The sequence below is a fragment of the Crinia signifera genome, chromosome 1, assembly GCF_055691185.1.
Source record: "Crinia signifera chromosome 1, ASM5569118v1, whole genome shotgun sequence".
NCBI lineage: Eukaryota > Metazoa > Chordata > Amphibia > Anura > Myobatrachidae > Crinia > Crinia signifera.
The window spans coordinates 433,853,667-433,874,229 of NC_139217.1; the positions used below are offsets into that span (position 1 = coordinate 433,853,667).

The 20,563-nt window shown below is 45.2% G+C and overlaps 2 protein-coding genes across 2 annotated transcripts in view; one reads left to right on the forward strand and one right to left on the reverse strand.

Annotated features, from left to right (window-relative positions):
- Positions 1-19,765, reverse strand: part of CWC27 (CWC27 spliceosome associated cyclophilin) — a 251,153-nt gene extending 231,388 nt beyond the window's left edge. Inside the window, exons 1-3 of the mRNA XM_083153032.1 lie at positions 19,548-19,765; positions 14,215-14,311; positions 10,975-11,087 (exon numbers count right to left, since the gene is read on the reverse strand). Of these exons, the coding sequence (XP_083009158.1) occupies positions 10,975-11,087; positions 14,215-14,311; positions 19,548-19,589 (252 nt within the window). The 5' untranslated portion in view covers positions 19,590-19,765. The remainder of the gene's footprint in view (positions 1-10,974; positions 11,088-14,214; positions 14,312-19,547) is intronic.
- An 88-nt stretch (positions 19,766-19,853) lies between these two features.
- Positions 19,854-20,563, forward strand: part of SREK1IP1 (SREK1 interacting protein 1) — a 115,742-nt gene continuing 115,032 nt past the window's right edge. Inside the window, exon 1 of the mRNA XM_083153045.1 lies at positions 19,854-20,008. Within this exon, the coding sequence (XP_083009171.1) occupies positions 19,996-20,008 (13 nt within the window). The 5' untranslated portion in view covers positions 19,854-19,995. The remainder of the gene's footprint in view (positions 20,009-20,563) is intronic.

Genomic DNA, 20,563 nt, shown 5'->3' on the forward strand with positions numbered 1-20,563 from the left:
ATCAGTAGTACGCTATTGTTTATTCCACCATCGGGTCCACAGACTTCCTCCTAAAGGAACCAGAATTGTAGAACCACTAAAAGGGAGATGAACCCCTAAATCAGAAACAGCCATACTTTGCCACATGTATATTCACATTTCAGTACATAGATTACACTATAAGGGCCTTATTCTAGTTCACTCTTTCTGACAAAATCCTTCTTAGATGGACAAGACCATGTGCACTGCAAATGGGGCAGATGTAACATGTGTAGAGATAATTAGATTTGGGTGAGTTATTTTGTTTCTGTGCAGGGTAAATACTGACTGCTTTATTTTCACACTGCAATATAGATCTCACTTTGAAGTAAAACCCCACCCAAATCTAATTCTCTCTGCACAAGTTACATCTGCCCCACCTGCAGTGCACATGGTTTTGTCCATCTAAGAAGGATTTAGTCAGAAAGAGTGAACTAGAATAAGGCCCTAAGACCGACGCCTTTTCTTCTTCATTACACACACAGGCTCACAATATATGGAGGACTGCACTCTGACAAAAGTCTCTGAGGAAACAGGTTAGGGCAGGGCCTCATAATGTGGTTGCTCCGGGTGATCCAGTTATTTTATCTGTAGCCGGTGTGATGCGACTCGCTGCGGCTTCCTGTGGTGGAGGGAGGCGAGGCGTATAAACCTTGTAAAGCCCCGTACACATGGGGTGACCTGTTTTTCTGCTGAGAGACGTGCTACAACACGAACACTCAGCACATAGCGGTACACCCTCTCAGGACACTCTGGCACTCTGTTCGTGCTGAGCGGGGATTTGCCTATTTTTATAATAGGCAAAGCCCCGTGATCTGGTGAAAGTGCAGGCTTTCCCAGCCGGCGATACCGATCTGCGGGACTGCGCATCGGCATCGCTACAGGGCATACACACGGAGAATACCGTGCTCCATTTCAAACTGATCTAGTCAGATCGCTTTTAAATAGTGCTGAAATAGCCCCGTATGACTATAAAAATGAGTGTAAGGAGATTGCCTGAACCATCTGGTAACCAGCCAATACAGCTTTCCTTTAGGTATGAGCAGCAATGCACTGAACAGCTGTGTGCTTGGTGCCCTACTTTTATAATAAATGTTTAGTGCACTATAGAGTGCCCCTTCTTCACTTCATATTGACAGAAATAATACTCGTGGAATACAGAGGAAAGATGCAGTCTGAAAATACAGTCTACAGTACTGTCTATAATGCAAACAAGTTCTGGCTGAGATTACACCTGCAGACTTGGATCTTTGGGAGGCATAAATTACTTGAAAAGCACATATGGCAAATAAGCAATTGTACATTATGTCTTCACACTCATATTATATAATAAATATATATTAATACCCGTGCTTCGCAACGGGATGAGGATGGTAAATTAGAACAGTGCCCCTTTGAAATGATCTACTTATTTACATATTCTTATATAGCGCAGGACATTATACATCTCCTGATAATCTCTGTGCTGCTGGGGGACCCTGCTACGGCCACTATAGAAAGCTCAGTGTGTGGGTCTGTGCTACCTCCATTCCCCTCCTCACATCATGTCACTGCACCGTCACATGCAGCCCTGTTGTCACTGACATAGCATGCATGTCCTGATATAGTATGTGCTGCTGCCCCCACCCCTAGGGTGGGGGCAGCAGCACATACTATATCAGGACATGCAGGGGTGTGTTACTCCCACAGTGTTTATTGCCAGATTGTAAGTCATATGTGTACAGAGTTTTGTGTATATTGCTCCAGGCATTCCGGAGTTATGTTTTAGAACGAGAAAGAGAAAAGGATTTTGCACCGTGGACGCACTCCTAGAAAAAATGTTTTTATTATTTCCTTAAAAACTTTATTTTAAAAGATAAGGGGGAGGTTCTCTCTGTGTCCGTTTAATTTATAAGTTCACAGATAGTATCCCTCGTTATTTTAGTGAAATATTGGAGATGTTAAAATTAACACACACATTGACAAAACAGACATATACGTGAAGTGCTTATATTGCACCTATAAAGAGAGAAAATGTGTGTATATAGATTTTAAGAAATAGGCTTATTCCTCAGTGTCTTGTTGTTACGGTGGCTTCAAAAATAAAGTGTAACAAATTGTCTTCTTGGCCTTTCACTATTGATGATAAGTATTACACTGTATCAGTATATTGGCAGTCTGGCCGGAACATATTGCCCTTTCTAGTGGTTTAATAAACTTCAATAGAGACTGCTTGTTGTTCTGTTGTCACTTTATTTTGTGATCATTTTAAGATACAATGTATATAACTTTGGAGGGTATTATAATTTTCTGTGAGGTCTAGACAGACAGGACAACTTCCTATATCTGTTTTCTAGAGATCACTGTTGATCAGGGATGATGTAGCTATATTAATTGCAATAACATAGATTTTATTGATGTCACTTGTGTGCATTGTAAGTTTTCTTTTCAACTTCTGTGTGGTTTGTGTATGTTATATTACTTTATTAAATTGTACTAGGTAAATACCACATGGAGTGAGCGCTGATCTGTTGTTTTAAATTACCTGTCTATTCTACAGCTGTTTGTAAGACACACCCAGCCCCTTATAGAAAAAAATAAACCCCAGCGCTTTAATTTAATATTGCATTTAAAATACTTTAATAACACAACTACACCAGATTTTATTTATTTTTATAAAAAAAAAAAAAAAAAAATCCTTTATAACATTACATTAATTAATATTTAAAACATACTTAGCGGGGGTATTTAATCTGCGATTCCGACTGTTGTAACTTCCTGACAGCAAGAATCCCAGGCCATTTTTTTTCTGCTCTACAGGAGCTTAACTGTCGGAATTCAATGTTACAACTTGTCAAGTGTCGAAAAGAGGGCAGGTCGGAGAAAATGGCCGCAGATTGTCAAAAAAATGGCTGAGAATTCGACAACCTACGGCCATTTTTGACAAAACAGATCTGACTTCTTTTAAAGTTGGATCTATTTTGTCGAAATCCACCTTCATGCTGTCTGAAACTGCAGCTACCACTATTTCCCGTCCGAAATATCATCTGGCATTGAATACTCCCCCCTAAGCCTCACAGCTTATCAAGATATATTGAGGTAGCTGTTCAGAGTAAATTGCACAGCTATCCTGTAGGATCTGCGACTGCGATGCGAGGTGCACAGGAACGCTCCTCACATAGCAATCGCAGGTAATTGACCTGCGATGTGTCACTTTTCATGCGATCAGTCGCAGTAATGCATCGGAAAAGCATCAAAAGTGGCCATATCGCACTAGTGGATGGGGCCTTTTGTGTATTTGCCGGCTGGCCACTAATCTTAGAAGGAATAATTACTTTCCCTGCAAGGTGTACTCTTGCGAAGACTACACCATCAGAGAGCACCAGCAGTCTGGAGAACCCACATAGAAAGTAAGAAGCCTCGAGACCCGCTCTTTAACTAACAATTACCACATTGTCTGTTCAGGATCTTCCGAGGCAGATGGAATAAGTGTAAAGTAAGTTCACTTACTTTATTAACACTAATATTTTTGCATAAAATTACCTTGCAAACACTAGGAGGATTTAGGTATCGTGTCACACCCCAGGAGTAAGGTAGGACTCCCCCTTGTAAATGAGATCTGTAGAACCGGTCTGCAGTTCTGCACTTGGACCCAACGAACTCCAGGGGATGTGGATCGACCCTCTGACAGCAAAAAAGTTTTTAAAACATTGAGCATATTTTATGCTAATAGGAATTTGATATTTTTGTATTTTTATGAATGCCATAATAAAAACTTTTTAAAAGACAAAAGATACCCCGATGGACGTTTCTCTTCGAGAATAATCGTGAGTACTGGTACGCCAACCAAAGATACCTTGATACGAATGTGATTACATGTAAGTGAGGTACGCCAAACCATAGAAACCTCTCTTCAAAATTGAATATTAAAGAAACCCAGATAGGTTTCACCTCGCTACATGAATGTGTAAGTGAGGTAGGAACCTTCGGACACCTGGGACAAAAAGAAATGTTTCTTCAAATTGAAGAATCCGTTCTAATCGCTTTCCCTGCAAACTCTCTTGTTTTTACATATTCCATGAGGCTATACAGATAGAATAAAAAGACAAGGACAGCACGGACAGGACCAAGAATCGAAGATAAGTATTCAAGACCTCTACGATTAAGTTGGTATAGCGCCATCACAGTCACTAACCCCCTTTCTTCTAGTTGCCAACACTAATATCTACAAGCATTTGGAGCAATTGCTGCTGCCTTTTTATTTCTCCGCTATACCAACATAGCCTTGCTTGGAATGAACTGTACCTAGATCAAAAGACTTTGAACATTTCAATTTATATCTTTTGAAGGCAAAAGGAACAAACACAAATTGCTAAGAGGAAAAGCAATTGTCTCACAAAGGGGAGCAGGTGTTTGTTACTAATAGAGACTGGAGCTCTGCAATATACTGAAAGTGATCAATTCTAACCTCTGCTATATAGATATCTGTGCAATTTAGTCTCAGAAGCCAACCTGAAAAGCTGGGAGGCATTTGTTTTATTATTCGTTTGATAGATTTTGATTTTAAATGTGTGTGTTATAAAAGATTTAGGCCCTTATTCTGGTTGGTGCGGCCAGAGCCGCACACGGGGCTCCGGCCGCACAAACCAATCCCCGCCCACCCTACGGATCGCCACGGCCGTCCGTACACGGACGGCTGGCGATCCGCATAAAAATGGTGGAGGCGTACGCCTCCACCATGGTGGGAGCTGCCCCCTGCATTCGATGGTCGTCGACCATCGAAGGCAGGTCCGCACGCCCCGGCAGCTCCCGCAAGCTGAGACCACACGGACAATCGTCCGTGTGGTAGCTTGTATGGGGGCTGAAAGCTGACATCCGGCGACGTCAGCTTTCCGCCCCCATGAGTTGCGTCATGCCCTCATTACCATGCATACGCCCCGCGTTTGCATGGGAACGCCCATGAAACGCGGGGCGTACACATAGGGAAATGAGGGCATGAAGCCTCTCACGCCCCTATACGCCCCCTTTGCGGCGGACGAAATACGTCTGCGGCGAAGGGGGCTGCACATGCGCAGATTGACCTCTGCGCATGTGCAGAGTAAAAACATCGGCGGTACGGCCGCACGCGGGCCGTACCGCACGAAGCAGAATAAGGGCCTTAGTTTTGTACTAGGTGCTTTGGCGCTTGTCTGCACCGAATAGAGTCAACTTGTATATTAATAATAATATATACCGGTTTCTCACTTATGGGTACAGCTTGAGGTTAGTGGTGCTCCCAAAATTATGCCAAAGCAACAGTAATTAGAGGTTGCAAAGGGTGCAGGAAGGGCAAAATTCACTGAACATATGATTAAAATGTGAAACTTCTACTATAGCTTAGCTAAAAGAGTAATGGCATAATACAATACACATATGTAATATCAATACAAAAAATAATGTAATAAGTACTGTATATTGGCAAAAATATTGATTCTCCTATATAGTATCTCAACATAAATGTTTAAATACGACCACACGGAAGATTCTGTGTGTCAAGTCTATGTATGGTGGCAGCATCGCAATCGATATGTTCAGCTTAAAATCATGACTGCAGAACTGTTCATTTTCTCTTGCCAGGTGGCCGGCAGTGTAGGGATAAGATAGTGGTTGGTTATTGCTTCTGCTGTTTGCATGAAATGACACCGATTATACTGCACCTGGTATTCTCAGGTCTCCAATCCACGCATTAGAACACCAGCAATCTGCAAGCATTTGGTTGACACCAGTAGGTCAACATGACTGAAGGTCGACATGTGCCGACAGGCGGTATTTCATGCCCTACCATCCACTAAGGCATGGTGGGAGAATACAATAGTGTGCCGAGCGCAGCGAGCCCCGTGAGGGGACGCAGTGAATGTCTCCTTTTGACTGTCGACCTTCCCCATGTCGACCTGCTACTGTTGCATTGCAGAAATATTTAATAACTGGTACATTGCAATCAGGGGCGGATTGGCCATATAATCTACCGGGAACTTTCCCGGGAGGCCGACAGTAGTGAGGCCGCCTCCGCCGCCGCAAATTGCGCATGCGCACACTGACCTCAACTATAGTGACAGGATGCTCAGCCGCTCAGCGGCAGACGGCGTCACTAGAGGTGGGTGGCGGCAGTCAGAGCTAGTGGCCCGCCTCCTCCCACCCTCTACACTATCTGAGGGCGGCTCTCTCCGACTTCGTGCGGCGCTGTCCACTGCAGGGCCCCTCCTCCTCCGCAACATGCTGCCTAGCTGGGCAGTGTGTAGAGAGAGAGCTAGCCAGCGCGGGGTAGGGGGGAGTCTCAGCTTAGTTAGGTCAGCTCAGCCACACTTCCAGAGGGCAGCCCGAGCTGCTCCGTGCTGACAGGGAGTCAGTCTGTGGCTGTACATCGGGAGTGCAGAGGGAGCAGAGACTAGAGCTGTCAGGGGTCAGGGCTCTGTCTGCTACTTCCTGGAAGCAAGCCCCGCCCACCACTGACTGAGCTCCGTGAGGCCAGCTGCACTGCAGCTCTTCTTCCTGTGGTGAGTGCTGTGCTGTGTATCCTGGGGGAGTCAGGGGCTGTAAATTATTTGTGTAATATAATACAGTGATGTGTGTGCTGGGGCTGTACATTATGTGTGTGTGTGTGTGGGGGGGGGGGGGGCTCTGTAATGTAATACACTGATGCATGTGCTGGGGGCTGTATATAATGTATGGGGGGGACTCTGTAATGTAATACAGCGGTGTGTGTGCTTGGGGCTGTATATAATGTGTGTGTGTGTGTGGGGGGGGACTCTGTGATGTAATACAGTGATGTGTGTGCTTGGAGCTGAGACACCCCGCTGACAACATTGCCGGAGGACCCCCCCTCCCCGTTGACAACATCGCTGGAGACCCCCCCTCCTCGCTGACAACATGCATACCTCCTGTGTGCAGCCAGCGGGGGTCCGGGGACAGGCAGCGGGGTTCCGGGGACTGGTGTAGCCGCTGTAGCGGCAGCTTGACTCCGTCCGTCTCTCCTACTAGCGCGGCGGCGGGTAGCGCTTATGACTTTGAAAAGACTTGCCGGACCCTGATTGGCTGAATTCAGCCAATCAGCGTCCGGAAAGTCTTTTCAAAGTCATCAGCGCTTCCCGCCGCCGCGCTAGTAGGAGAGACGGACAGAGTCAAGCTGCCGCTACAGCGGCTACCCGGAACCCCGCTGCCTGTCATCGGACCTCCGCTAGCTGTCCCCGGACCTGACAGCGCCCCCCTCCAGCGCCCGGTGCGCGTGACCCCCCCAGCCCCCCCCCCCCCCCCCAGTTACGGCCCTGCTGTATATAATATGTGTGTGTGTGGGTGGACTCTGTGATGTAATGCAGTGATGTGTGTGCTTGGGGCTGTATATAATGTGTGTGGGGGGCTCTCTGTGTAATGTAATACATTGATGCGTGTATGCAACTGGCTGGGGGGATGTGTATATAATGTAATTTAATAATGTGAGTATTGAATGTAATATGGGGGTGGATGTGTGTAATGTATCATAGTGGTGTGTATACGGGGTGTAATATGGGGGGATGTGCGGTATGTAATGGCAGTGTGTACTGTAATATCCTCTTGCATCCTGTGGAGAGACTCCCAGGCGAATGCAGAGTCTTCCGCTGCTCAGAAAGCCACATAATTCTACTGGATTACCCCACTGTCATTGCAACTTCACATCACACTGTAAGCTCCTCTATGTCCCCACTCTAGCAGCCTATGTCCCCTCTCTTAATGGCCACTTACTGTGAAGAGCCTGTTAGCTCCGCTGTCCTCTGTATTCTGGCTACTCTGGCCCCCATATTATTAGAATTTGAGGATGAATGGTTCTTCAGTACTAATACTGTACAGGTGCGTACACATGGGCATAAATCGCTGGTAATATGGTCGCTGAGCGACCATATTGCCAGCGATTGGAGTGTGCACTGGCGATAAATCGCCGAGTGTGCGCTCCTGTTTTCAGCCCCTGAATGGTCGCTGGTCGGAGGAGCATGCTCCTCCGTCCAGCGACTTCCCCTGCCTCTTCTCCCGGCAGTGTGACATTTTCATCAGCGACCATCTCTGGTCGCTGATGAAAACGGGACACTGAGCAATATGATTGCTGAGCAATATATTGCCGGCGATCATATTGCTCTGTGTGTACACAATACAAACAAACATTCGAGCAATACATTCCTTGAGACTAATGGGGCCTACAGACTTAGAGATGTCAGACCATTTTTCTGAGTGACGTTACTTAATTTAATTACAGAAAATGGCCCTTCATCGCTGTGTGTGTAGGGGCCATCGCGATATGAGGCCCCATGTGTCACTATCGCCCGACAATATTTGCTGTATATTCATCTGTCAGGGCCAGTGTCCTCACCAGAGAACACAGGCCCTGACAGGTCGCTCAGCACACAGCGCTGACACATTGTGCTGAGCGATCACGCTCAAGCATTCTGAGCGATCTAGCATCACTCAGAATGCTTCAACATCGCTACGTGTGTAGGCACAGGTATTTTTTCGGTGCAAAAGGGTCAACCTGGGTCTTAAATCCTAGATCGCCAACCCTGGTCTTCTCCAGGGTCAGCGACCTGGGATTTAAAACCTGGGTTGACCCTTTCACATTGAAGAAATACCCGTGTTATTCAGCAAATTACCGCTGTTCGGTGTGAAAGGGGGTCAGAATGCACCAGGCAAAATGATGATGGGTAATTGCTGGGTCGCAGGTCTGAAAGGGGTATTATATGATGTTATAGGGAAGAGAGGACACACTGGTAAGCAGGTGGGGGGTGGAGGGGGCTGATCTTGGTGAAAGGATGTACAGGAAATGGGCATTACGGTGTGCAGTATAATGTGTAATGGACATTACAATGTGCAGCGTAATGGGCATTACAGTGTGTGGCATAATAGGTCATGGGCATTATGGTGTGCAACATAATATGGAATGGTTACTATGATTTGTAATGGGCATTACGGTGTGTGGCATAATGTCATGGGCATTATGGTGTGCTGCATAATATGTAATGGGCAGTGCGGTATGTGTAATTTGCATTACAGTGTGTGGCATAATGTATAATGGGCATTACAGTGTATAGCATAATATGTCATAGGCATTATGGTGTGCTGCATAATAATGGAATGGGCACTATGGTGTGCGGTATAATGTTTAATTTACATTACGGTGTGTAACAATGTGTAATGGGCATTACTGTGTGCGGCATAATGTCATAGGCAATATGGTGTGCGGCATAATATGGAATGGGCACTACGGTGTGCGGTATAATGTGTAATGGACATCACGGTGTGTGAATATGTAATGGGTATTACAGTGAATGTGCAATGGGCACTACAGTGTGTAATGGGATTTAAATTTGAAGTAAACAAAACAAGCCATAATGTGTGTGTTTTTTTTTTTTGTGTGTGTTTGGGGGGCCCAAACCATATTTTTGAACCTGGGCCCACAACTCACTTGTTCTGCCTCTGGAGGGGGCAGTGCAGTGGATAGCGGCTGCTGATCGGCAACGGCTGGGTATTTATTTTTATTTTATATAACATACATGGCCTCCAAGCGGGACAGTAGCCGCTTGGAGAGAGGCCGCATCCAGTAGCAGGCAGGGCACTGTTTGCCGGGGAGTGTACTGGGAGGTGGGGCAGCAGACTCTGGAGTGACAGTCTCACTCGTCTGTGATTGCATGTGCATCGGGACATCATGACGTCACTGCGCACATTACAAGAGGTGCAAACTGTGCTGGCGCAGGGTGTGGGTGGAGAACGGGAGAAGCCTGTGTTGCGCAGCAGTTGGAGTCCTCAGTCGTGGCTCCTGCTGTCCTGCTCAGAGTCCGCTCACAGCAGCAGAAGACTAATCTCAGCAGTCCAGTGGCTGTGGCATCAACTAATTGTAAGTAACACATACTTGCCTACTTTTGGAATCTAGTTTCAGGGAGATTATAGTTGGTAATAGAATTTTGCACAGCGTCCCATTGAGGGGGCGTGTCATTCTCCACCCAGAGGACGTGTCTAGTCCCATATATGGAGAGATTGTGAACGTGGCACCTAGAAGTGTGGGTGTGTACTGCTACGTCTGAAAGGAATCTTGTAAAATGACTTATATACAACGTAGTGTAGTCGTTAGTTTGGGGGGCCAGGGGCCCGGCTCCAACAAGCCTGGCAGGCCATCGTTGCATGTGGAATACTATGTAATGGGTGTGTGACCTGTAATAGGCATTACGGTGTGGATTTTCGGAGTATACTGGGAGGAGTACACTATCCCTTTTGTCCCTGTTTTATGAAAATTTGTAAAGCCCTGACATGATGTGTAATGTGCATTACGATGTGTGGCATTAGTTTTGCTTGTCACCAATGTATCTAAGTATAGTGATGTAATAATCCCACCTACTGTTATGTTGGCTCCGCCCTTTATAGATTTGTTGCCGCCCACATGAGGCCACTTTCAGACATTTTCCAGGGCCACTTTTAGTCCCCAATCCGCCCCTGATTGCAATACACGCTGTTTGCCAAATCCATGTGTATTTTGTTGGAAACGGTCGCGGTTTGACACGATTTCCACATCGCAGATTCAACGCTGCACGGGCCCCAGTGTGGTTAGGAACGGCCGCATTGAATGGATGAGTACCGATATTTCCACCTGTTGGAATATCGGCACACAATGAATACCCCCTTAATGTAATCAAAACAGTACCAGACTCAAAGATTGTCCCCACGGGTATCCAGATGTTAGGTCAACCTTTTCGGTGTCTACCATTCTAATGTCGATCTTAGGAGTGCCATCTATTGTACCTGTCCAACTTTTCACCTCTATACCTAGGATCGACCAATGCAATACCCAACACATGGAGTCCTACTACAACTTATTATCCCAATGATCCATCGCCAGTGTTGTCATAGTGATAATCGCTGCCAGATATTACCATATTGGAAGGGGGGGGGGGGGGTTACTGCATTCTCAGTAAGTATTGGTCTTACCCTAAATGGTTTTCCATATATTGATTCCCCTCCGGTACCAGTGCCTGTTGGGTCTCCTCCCTGGACTATGAAGTCAGGAACAACTCTGTGAAATATTGTGTTATCGTAATACCCTAAAGAAAAGAAAGAAATAGAATATTTGTACAAAACAGATATTGTCATATTTAAAACATACACTTTGTATATCGTGTTGTCAAAGAAGAACTTTTATATTATTACAAGAGGAGGAAGACTGCGGGCTTTTCAGAACGATCTGTTAAATGTACATTTACATTTGGGGGGGGGGGGGACGACGACTGTTGTTTGTTGTCATGTATATGTAATAAATTCAAATGCAATTTGACATTGTGTGAATTTATCTCTAAGCACAGAAGTAGGTTTTCAGTGTAGTGTAAACATTTATTAGCAAAAAAAAAAGTCAATTACTAGCAGAAAGCTATGGATGAATGCACACCAGCCCGGATAAGAGAACCCATTCTGATCATGTGTTTCCGTCTCTTTCTTCTGTCAGGGGTTCCCATGAGTGGGTATAATGACAGGGGGTATATTCAATGCGGCCGGCGAGGGGGTTTTTATGGTGAGGATCGGCGAACATCACCCTATTCTAAGTTTCGGGGGCAATTCTCGCCATCAGAGGACGGCAAGGATTCCCCCGAACGGTGAGGTTTCCCACTAATGCAGTGAGCCCGCTGCATATAGCCGCAAGCCTCGCTGTTTTGATGGCCACACTCGCCGTTTCCACCTTACTTTTTAGAAACAACGAGGTGGAAAGGGCGAGTGCAGGGGATGGGTTGAATACAGAGGTCGGGCTATGACTGCGAGCAATAGGCACTGCTCACCATCAAAGCTCGTCTGATCAACATTGAATATACCCCAGAATCTGAAGAATCGAGGAAAGAAGAAGTACAATCCAGGGCAGCAGGACAGTTATGACCGGAGTCTCTTGCAGGATGCGGGACGGTAGGCAACGATGGCCGTGTGTGCATTTTAAATGTAAACAATTATGTCTAAGGCGCTAGAGGGGGTGGTGCTCTAGAGTAGTATGTTCATCAGAAGCCACTGAATGAAGGTATGCCAACCTCCAAGAAAAGAACTACATTTTAAATGTGCCTCGCCTGCAGTGCCACATGGTTTTGCAAAAGTGCAAATTGCTCCTTTTTTATATTTGCAGGCTGGGACTGAATCAGGCCTGTTTGTTTTATCCCTTCCCCGCTCAAACGTAGTATGTATTTGGAATTATTCCCCGGTGACCTCCGTCATTTATATTCAGCAGGTTACAAGACCTTAGAATTACAAGAGGCTTCTGTTGACCAGTCTTCATAATCATTTCTGAGCAATGGAGAATCAAGACAAAGGAGACAGGTGTATAATTGGATGACAGTACCTCTATGAGACCACTGTAACCATCCAATCAAGAGCGGGCAATTAATTAATTTTCAGAATAATGTGCTCCAGCTCCCTAGTAACTGTAAGCAAATGTACGGGTCACAGAAGGGGAATACCCATAAAACACTATTAGAGAAAACTGGTCCCGTCAAATACCAGTCATCATGTCACCATGGCAACTAAAACTGTTGCCTTGGGGACTAGACTTTACTGTAGTGGGACTTCAATGGAGTTGACACATGGATGGATGATTTTCATGACTTATACTGACTTATATAGATATATATATCTGCAGAAAAGTAGGGTTCCTTGCCGGGAGCTGCAGGCTGAGAATGCATTGATAAATACATGAAATACATCTCCACTATTAATTACTGTTAGTTAATATAGTGAGTGCAGAGCCCCTGTGGATCTGTGAATTCTATTTAAACAAAAATAGAATGCTGGGTACACACGAGGCATGAACGGCTGATCCCCTCTCCTACAGAATATGATGATCGGTAAGTGCATACACCTGATTTGTTGTGTCTGACATCACAAATGGAGGGGCATTTAAATCAGCCCGCTCAGTTGTGCTGTCAATCACCGGTGGGCTCTGTAGTCAGATAGATTCTAAATATATTGACCATCGGCCGTGCTGAAGGTCCGATGTGATAAGTCTGTGAACATCACTTATCGCTGTATAAACCCGTTGAAGGGCTCACAATATGTTAAACATTTAATTGGATGACCAACATTTTGGTCAGTGTGTTGCCAGCATTACAGTACAAAACATTGTAGGACATGGACAAGATTTGCAAACAGTATAGAAGCTACAATACCCAAACTGGGTCAGGACTGGTTCTGCTGTTGGCAGTGGGGAGAAGATGATGATGATGATGATGATGGTATACGTGAGCAAAGAAAAAAAAAAGGACATGAGAGAAGAGCACCCTGCTCGTAAAAGCTTAGAATCTAAAGTGGAGGGACAGGCAGACAGGGGTAACACAGAGGAGAGGGACAGTGAACAGGAAGCATGGTCCAAATAGGGTTAGAATGAGAGCTAGAAAAGTTTGATAAAAGAAATGGGTCTTAAGAGTTTGTCTGAAATGTTGTAGAAAGGTAGAGAGTGATAGTGAGAGAGAATTCCAGTAGTAGAGAGCAGCACAGCACCCTTCTGGAGGCCTCTATCTGCTCAATATCGCACCCTCCCTGCTGTATACTGCTGAAGCAATTGATAATAACAGGGAGATGTATCAAGGCTTGGAAAGAGATCAATTATTAAAAGTTTCCCAACTATAGAGTTGAAGGGTGCTTAAGGTCCATACACACTGGGTGATTTTGCCCAGCGTGTATGGACTGTGATGACCGCTGTCATCGCTGGGGGGGAAAGCTGCTTAGTGCATACACACTGAGCAGCTTTCCCCCTGCCCGGGGCTGTCAGCAGGGGGGGTGAATGGCTTTGCATAGCGTAGCTCTATGGAAAGCTGTCCACACAGCAGCTCACCTGCTGGTAATACAAGCACATGAACGGCTTTTCCGGTGATGATGCGTGAGCACTTATCGCCGGGTCATACACACCAAGCTTCAGCGGCTTTCAGCTCAAAATCGCCCAGTGTGTATGGGCCTTTAGACTGTAATCCCGTGATTTCTCCATCTAACAATGATGCTCACCAGAGAACACTGGCCCTGACAGATCTCTCAGCACACAGTACTGGCACATCGCTGTGTGCTGAGCGATCTAGCATTGCTCAGTATATCTCCCCGTGTGTAGGCTCCATAGCAGTACTGCTTTCATCTCACAATTTGAATTCACAACCTAATCCTTACTCTCATCGTCCAATCACTGTGATGTGCAACCATGCATTTCCTTACCTTCTAAACAAAGCTGGACAAAGTTTCTGCAAGCTTTAGGGGCTTCTTTTGACCATAACTCAATGTCAATGTCTCCAGCTGTTGTTTTCAATAAAACCTGAAACACAAGAGTCAGAACTGTATTAGGCTTTTAATAAGGAAAGACAAAGAACATACAGCATAAACAACATTTTATGAGTTTTGCCCTTGTTCTCTAGAACTTAAGCAAACAGCTGTTCTTCTATTGCAACTCTACCTATTATTCAGTAACAAAGATATTTCCAGCATGCTGTACATTCATTTATTTCATTTTAATCAATTTGTGATTCTTCCCATACACCTGCACAGCTACTGAACACTTAGGCCCCGTACACACTATGGGGATTATTCTGATTCACTCAGCAAGGCACAATCACTCTCTAATGGACAAAACCATATGCACTGCAGGTGGGGCTGATGTAACATGTGCAGACAGAGTTAGATTTGGGAGGGGTGTTTACTTTAAACTGATATCTATATTGCAGTGTCATAATATAGACCCCAGTATTTATCCTGCACAGAAACAATAAAACACCTAAATCTAACTCTCTCTGCACATGTTACAACAGCCCCACCTGCAGTGCATATGGTTTTGTTCATTAGATAGTGATTGTGCCTTTCCGAGTGAATCAGAATAACCCCCTATGTGATAAAGGCAGACGATATGCACAATAATGATAGCATGCATATTATACAGGGGGGCAGATGTATTAAGCCTTAACAAGAGATAAATCCAAGGGTGATAAAGAGAAATAAACACCCAGCCAATCACCTCCTAACTGCCATGTTACAGGCTGTGTTTGAAAAAAGTCAGTAAGGAGCTGATTGGCTGGACGTTTACCTCTACTTATCAGCCTTGCATTTATCTTTTGTGAAGGCTTAATACATCTGCCCCAGTGTGTACGAAACATAAAGATACATTTTTTATATAGTAGAATGGTCAGTGGCAAAATAAACTATCATTTGAAATCATTCAGTGTATAAGCTTTATGGAAAAATTTACTAAGATGGATGCCCTATTTCACAATGGATGTTGCTATGGGCAACCCGTCAGATACTATAGATTATCTTTTAAAATCTGCAAAATAAAAAAAGAAGTAAATTCTGATTCGTTGCCCATAGCAACATCCCATCTTAAATAGAACTCCCATATTAGTAAATTTCCCCCTAGATGTTCATTCTAGCATCCTTCAAAATCCGTACAGTTGCTCTTCCGTGCCTGGGATGTCGCTCTCTGCGGTGGTGCTTTTAGAAGGGTTTCTCTGTATCTCTCTGCTAAAATACAGACCAGACTCTACTAGAAGCACCACAGCAGAGAGCAACACCATAGCAGGGCCGGCGCTACCTGATAACACAGGGAGGCGCCATGCTGAAAAGGCGCTGTCTCCCTCCCTGCTCTGCTACAGCTGCCTCAGCCCTCACTGTCACTGCCTCCTGCACACCACCTGCAGCGCCTGCCTGACAGCGGGCGTCCGGCAGTTTCAAGATTTGCTCCCTGCACCGCGAGTGCACACAGCCTGCATGCCGCCCACAGTGCCTGTCTGACAGCGGGCGGCTGAGCAGCTCCCTCCTGCGACCTGCCCCCTCTTCCTTAAGGTGCCCATACACGTTACAATTATTGTATACAATATCGCATCTCATTGCATATCGGTTTTGCGATGAGATCAGATGAGATGAGATCTAGTACAAAAAGTATGTGCAGCACATACTTTTTGTACTAGATCTCATCTTATCGCAAAACCGAGATTCGATGAGATGCGATAGTGTATACAATATTGTATACAATAATTGTAACGTGTATGGGCACCTTAACGGACACTCGCGCTGAGGCATGTAGCGCTGTCTGTGAATGCCTGGATTCACCCCCTACCCATTGCTCCCTGCGCCTGTCAGGTGTCAATCAAATGACCCTCTTCTCAGTGTGCTGTGCCACTGCCACTACTCAACACTCCGGCCCCTCTATATCCTCCCCTCTTCTTCCATCTGCTCCTTCTCTCCCCCTCAGTCACGAAAGGGGTGTAATGGCGTCCTCAGTGTCCTGCCTGCGCAGATAGAAGAGGAGGGACTGCACAAGAGTTAAACAGCAAAAGAACAATGATTCTTTTATTATACATGTTTATAACAAATTTTTTTATAATTGTAGATTCTTTGGTACTTCTTTACTTTCACGCTCGCCCACGCTGCGGGCTCGGTGGCTCGCTACGCTCGCCACGCTATTTAAAATCAACTCCATGCCAACATGGATAGTGGAGGTATGAACTATCCATGTTGGCATGGCGTTAAGTTCCTTTATTTTACATAGTTTGTGGCGAGCGTAGAAGCCGGAAGTAGCACGGCGCCATGAAAGTAAAGAAGTACCGATTTTTTTTATATTAATTTAGACACTTATTAAATAATGGGCTAGGTTATGTGCCTAAAGGTGGCCATATACGCTGCAATAGCAGCATGCGATGAGATTTGCGCTCCCGCAGGCATCGCACAGTACAAAAAGTACGTGCTGCACATACTTTTTGTACTGCTTTCGGATCGCATCGCACACACATTGCATGCATGCCATGGGATCCAGCCCATAACGTATGTGATTCTCGCAGCGTGTATAAGCACCTTTAATGCCTGCAACATTTTGCAGACACAGCACTGAGATGGTGTATGCATACATACATATACATGCACCCGAGATCCTCCATAGGATCGCATGTTGCATACGCTCGCACAATCGGCTGCAGCTTGATGCAATGGCAATCTGAAAGGGCTCAAAATTTAAGGTTCGCAGGAGGGCGCCGGACACCCTAGCACCGGCCCTGCACCATAGGCAGGAAAGAAGAATTGCCCTGTTTTTAAAAAGGTGCTATAATGAACACTACCATTTTGTCCATTCTGTAGCACCGGGAAGTTGTTACCGATATGATTAGCTGCAATTATCGCAACATGCGTATGCAGCTTTAGCTACAGGGTGGCAACTGTAACAGCGATGAGAATAGACAATTATGTACGGCTTTCTTTAAAGCAAAAGCTTAGTTAAAAGTCAACATCCACATCGATACATTCCTAGAGGATACCTGTTTTGCATACCCCTTTCATATCGCTAAACTGGATCGGACACGAGTTCTGACACTCTAATACCACTTTCACATTGCAAAAACCTGCTTTTAACCCGATTTTCTAAACGTGTCTTAAAACTGGTCAAAAGCCAGTTAAACCCCTTTCATATTGCATGATGTAAAGGTATATTGCAGTTTAAATACCGTTTTGTACCTTTCAGATTCAACCCGTTTCACCTAAAGAAAGCCATACAATGTCATTTTAAATGTTTTTTTTCCTGCTTGTGGGCGGGGATCAAGTGTGGTTATCATTTGTAGCAAATACCGTTTCTGAGCTGTTCAGACTGCAGGGAAAACGGCTCAGAAACGTGTAGGATCCTGCTTTTAACACGTGTCAAAATACCGGTTTTCTGTAACCGGTAAATTGACAATGTACCTTTCACATTGCAGCTGGAACCGTTTTAAAGCACTAAAAAAACGGCAATATACCGTGTTACAGCTACAATGTGAAAGGGGTATAAGTTGCCTATTAGAGGGCGACCTAGGTTTAACCATTATAAACCAGGTCAAATTGCCAGGTTGCTCGACCCAGGTTATAAGCTTTGATGCTTTCACACCACACCTCGACCATAACCCAGGTCCGAGGTGCGATGTGAAAAAGTGAACACACAACTAGTCTTACCTTCAGTAGGCTAAAAATATACCTTGCTGCACAGACTAATACAAAAAGGTTATAGCCGGGACCCTATGTACATATGTAGGAAGTGAATGTGATGTTTCTACTGATCGCCCTGTTGTAAGCATGAATGTACAAGACAGCTCTATAGGAAAATGACTGATAATATAGTTACACATGTAACATCAGTACACATATTGATTCTCACAATGTGAAATCAGGGCGGCCTTCATCAGCTTTACAAACGGCCATTCCATTATCTACACAACAGAAGAGGAATGTGACCCTGGGGTCACCTAGGAGCGCTGGTAGGATAGAAGGAATATGTGCTTGTAACAAATAAAAATTTTAAATTATAAAGAGATTCTGAGGGCTATTGCAGCTCCTTGGAAACAGAGGTTGTGTGCCTCTATACAGATAAAGCTATTCAAGGAAATTGCATGCTGCCTAGGCTGCATGCATACCCAAGGAGCGCAGTTGTACTCAGAAAAAAATATAACAATAATAATTTTCCTTAATGGAATTATTTATTAAAAAACAATATATAACAATTTATACATAGAATAAAAATTCATTAGAAGTGCACTTCAAACATAGATCAGACAGACAGGACAAACAACATAAGACAAACGGATGCTTGGCATATATGGTAACTAATATGCTTATTTCTCAATACAACACTGACAAGGCAGATTTGTGTGCATAGTTACCAGTCCTGCTCTTTAGATAGAGCTTCAAGCTGCACAGAAATGTCCCCACTCTATGTGTGTGGTTAGGGCTCAGTCCTTCCTCTACTCAGCTGGATATTCTCAGTTGCTGAGGAGGGGTGCAGCTGCAGCCAAAGCAGTGTACCCACTTTGCAGACAATTTTTAGCAGCAGTATACAGGGGTCACTTTGCGATATCCTGGCATCAAACACAGCTCCAAAAAACGCGTTTCTCCGCCTCTTAGCAGTCATCAGCGGCTTCCTCAGTTTGTGTTTGTCCTGTCTGTCTGATCTATGTTTGAAGTGCACTTCTAATGAATTTTTATTCTATGTATAAATTGTTATACATTCCATTATCTACCCTAGAGGACAAACATGCTTTCTATAACCCAGTGGTACAGCGATAAGCATTTGGCAACCTGCTGCTTTTCAGCTTTTGTTTTATTATTGGCTTTTATTATTTGACACTACACAGGATTCATAGCATTGCACATAGAACTGCAAGCACCAGAAAACCCTCACACAGCACAACCCCTGCATGGACTACCATAAGAGAGCAATTTAGGTGCAGAAGAGAGATGCCTTACGAGGCTGTCTTACAGCTGATTGATGTAGAACTACATGTCCCAGCAAGTCGTTACAGCCACAGTTTGCCTACCACTTGTACTGTCAGCCTAAATCAACTATGATGTAAAAAAAGAAATAAGAGAGAAGCCAGAACGGTAAGTGCACCCTGCATCTCCCTCCCCCAGCACACACATATAGTGAATGTGATACCACTGCTCTGTATGCGTATTCCTGAAAACCCGTGTAACCCGTCCCACTCCCCCCAGTGAGCCCCCATTAAGGTCACCACCGCCCTGGGGAGCCCCCCTGCGGTCACCCGCCGCACCTTGCCGTTGGTGGGCGGTTCTTGGATGTAGATGTTGCTCATTTTCCCTCCGTTCTTCCTTGAAAACAAACTGCCGCGTGTAGGATGGGCAGCCCGGGTCGTACCACTCAGCAGCCGGTGCGGGGGGGGAGGTGTCAAAAATACAACACTAAATGAGCCCACCTACGTATTAGCGTATTACAAAGTATCGATTTTGTCTTATTTTAACGGATCACGAAAGATACTGAGGTATAGTTATACACCAGCGTCCCCATTATTAAGTTCACGGACCCCCCTCCCCACCTAATTCTTGGTGTTGCCTGAGGTGCAGTACCTAAATGCGTCCGCCGGAAACTGAGTACATCAGTAATTCTTTCCCCCCAGCAATTTTGAGGGAGAAAAGAAGCGCGGATACGTGCGATATTCGGGGCGTAAGCTGTGCAGCTGTCCGCTTGTGGCCGTTCTCTCCATGGCTGTGCCAGGTGAGTGCCCTCATAGACGCTGCCTACAGCAGCGCAACGTACTTGGTAGTGACTTGGAGCCTCCCCCCTAATCCTGCAGCAATAGGCTAGGTCCCAGCAGCTTATATGTACTGTATGTGTGAGTGCTGGGCAATAGGCAGCACTTCAGGCTGTCTTCACTTCAGGCTGTCTTCACTTCAGCTGTTATGGGACTACACATACCAGCGTATTCCCTATCGGGGCATGCTGGGATTTGTAGGCTGTGCTTATTGCCCACCCATGGTTAGTACTGGTAAATGCACTAATACTATGTGTCTAGTTTGCAGCCAGGTGTTTCTATGGGCACGGGCATAGTAGATGTGGGCACATTTGGTGTGGCCTGGGCACAGTTTGTAAGCATGGGCACAGTCTGGAGACATGACTGCTCTACATCTATAGGAACGATTAGTCCTACACTAGCACCATATTCAGTGTGTGGATGTTCAATTGGTCATTGAGTACTGGTGGCTTGCAATCATCGATGTTTCCTCTCCTATTGATAGTTTGATTATTTGCAATGTGTGTTCTCCAAGCATA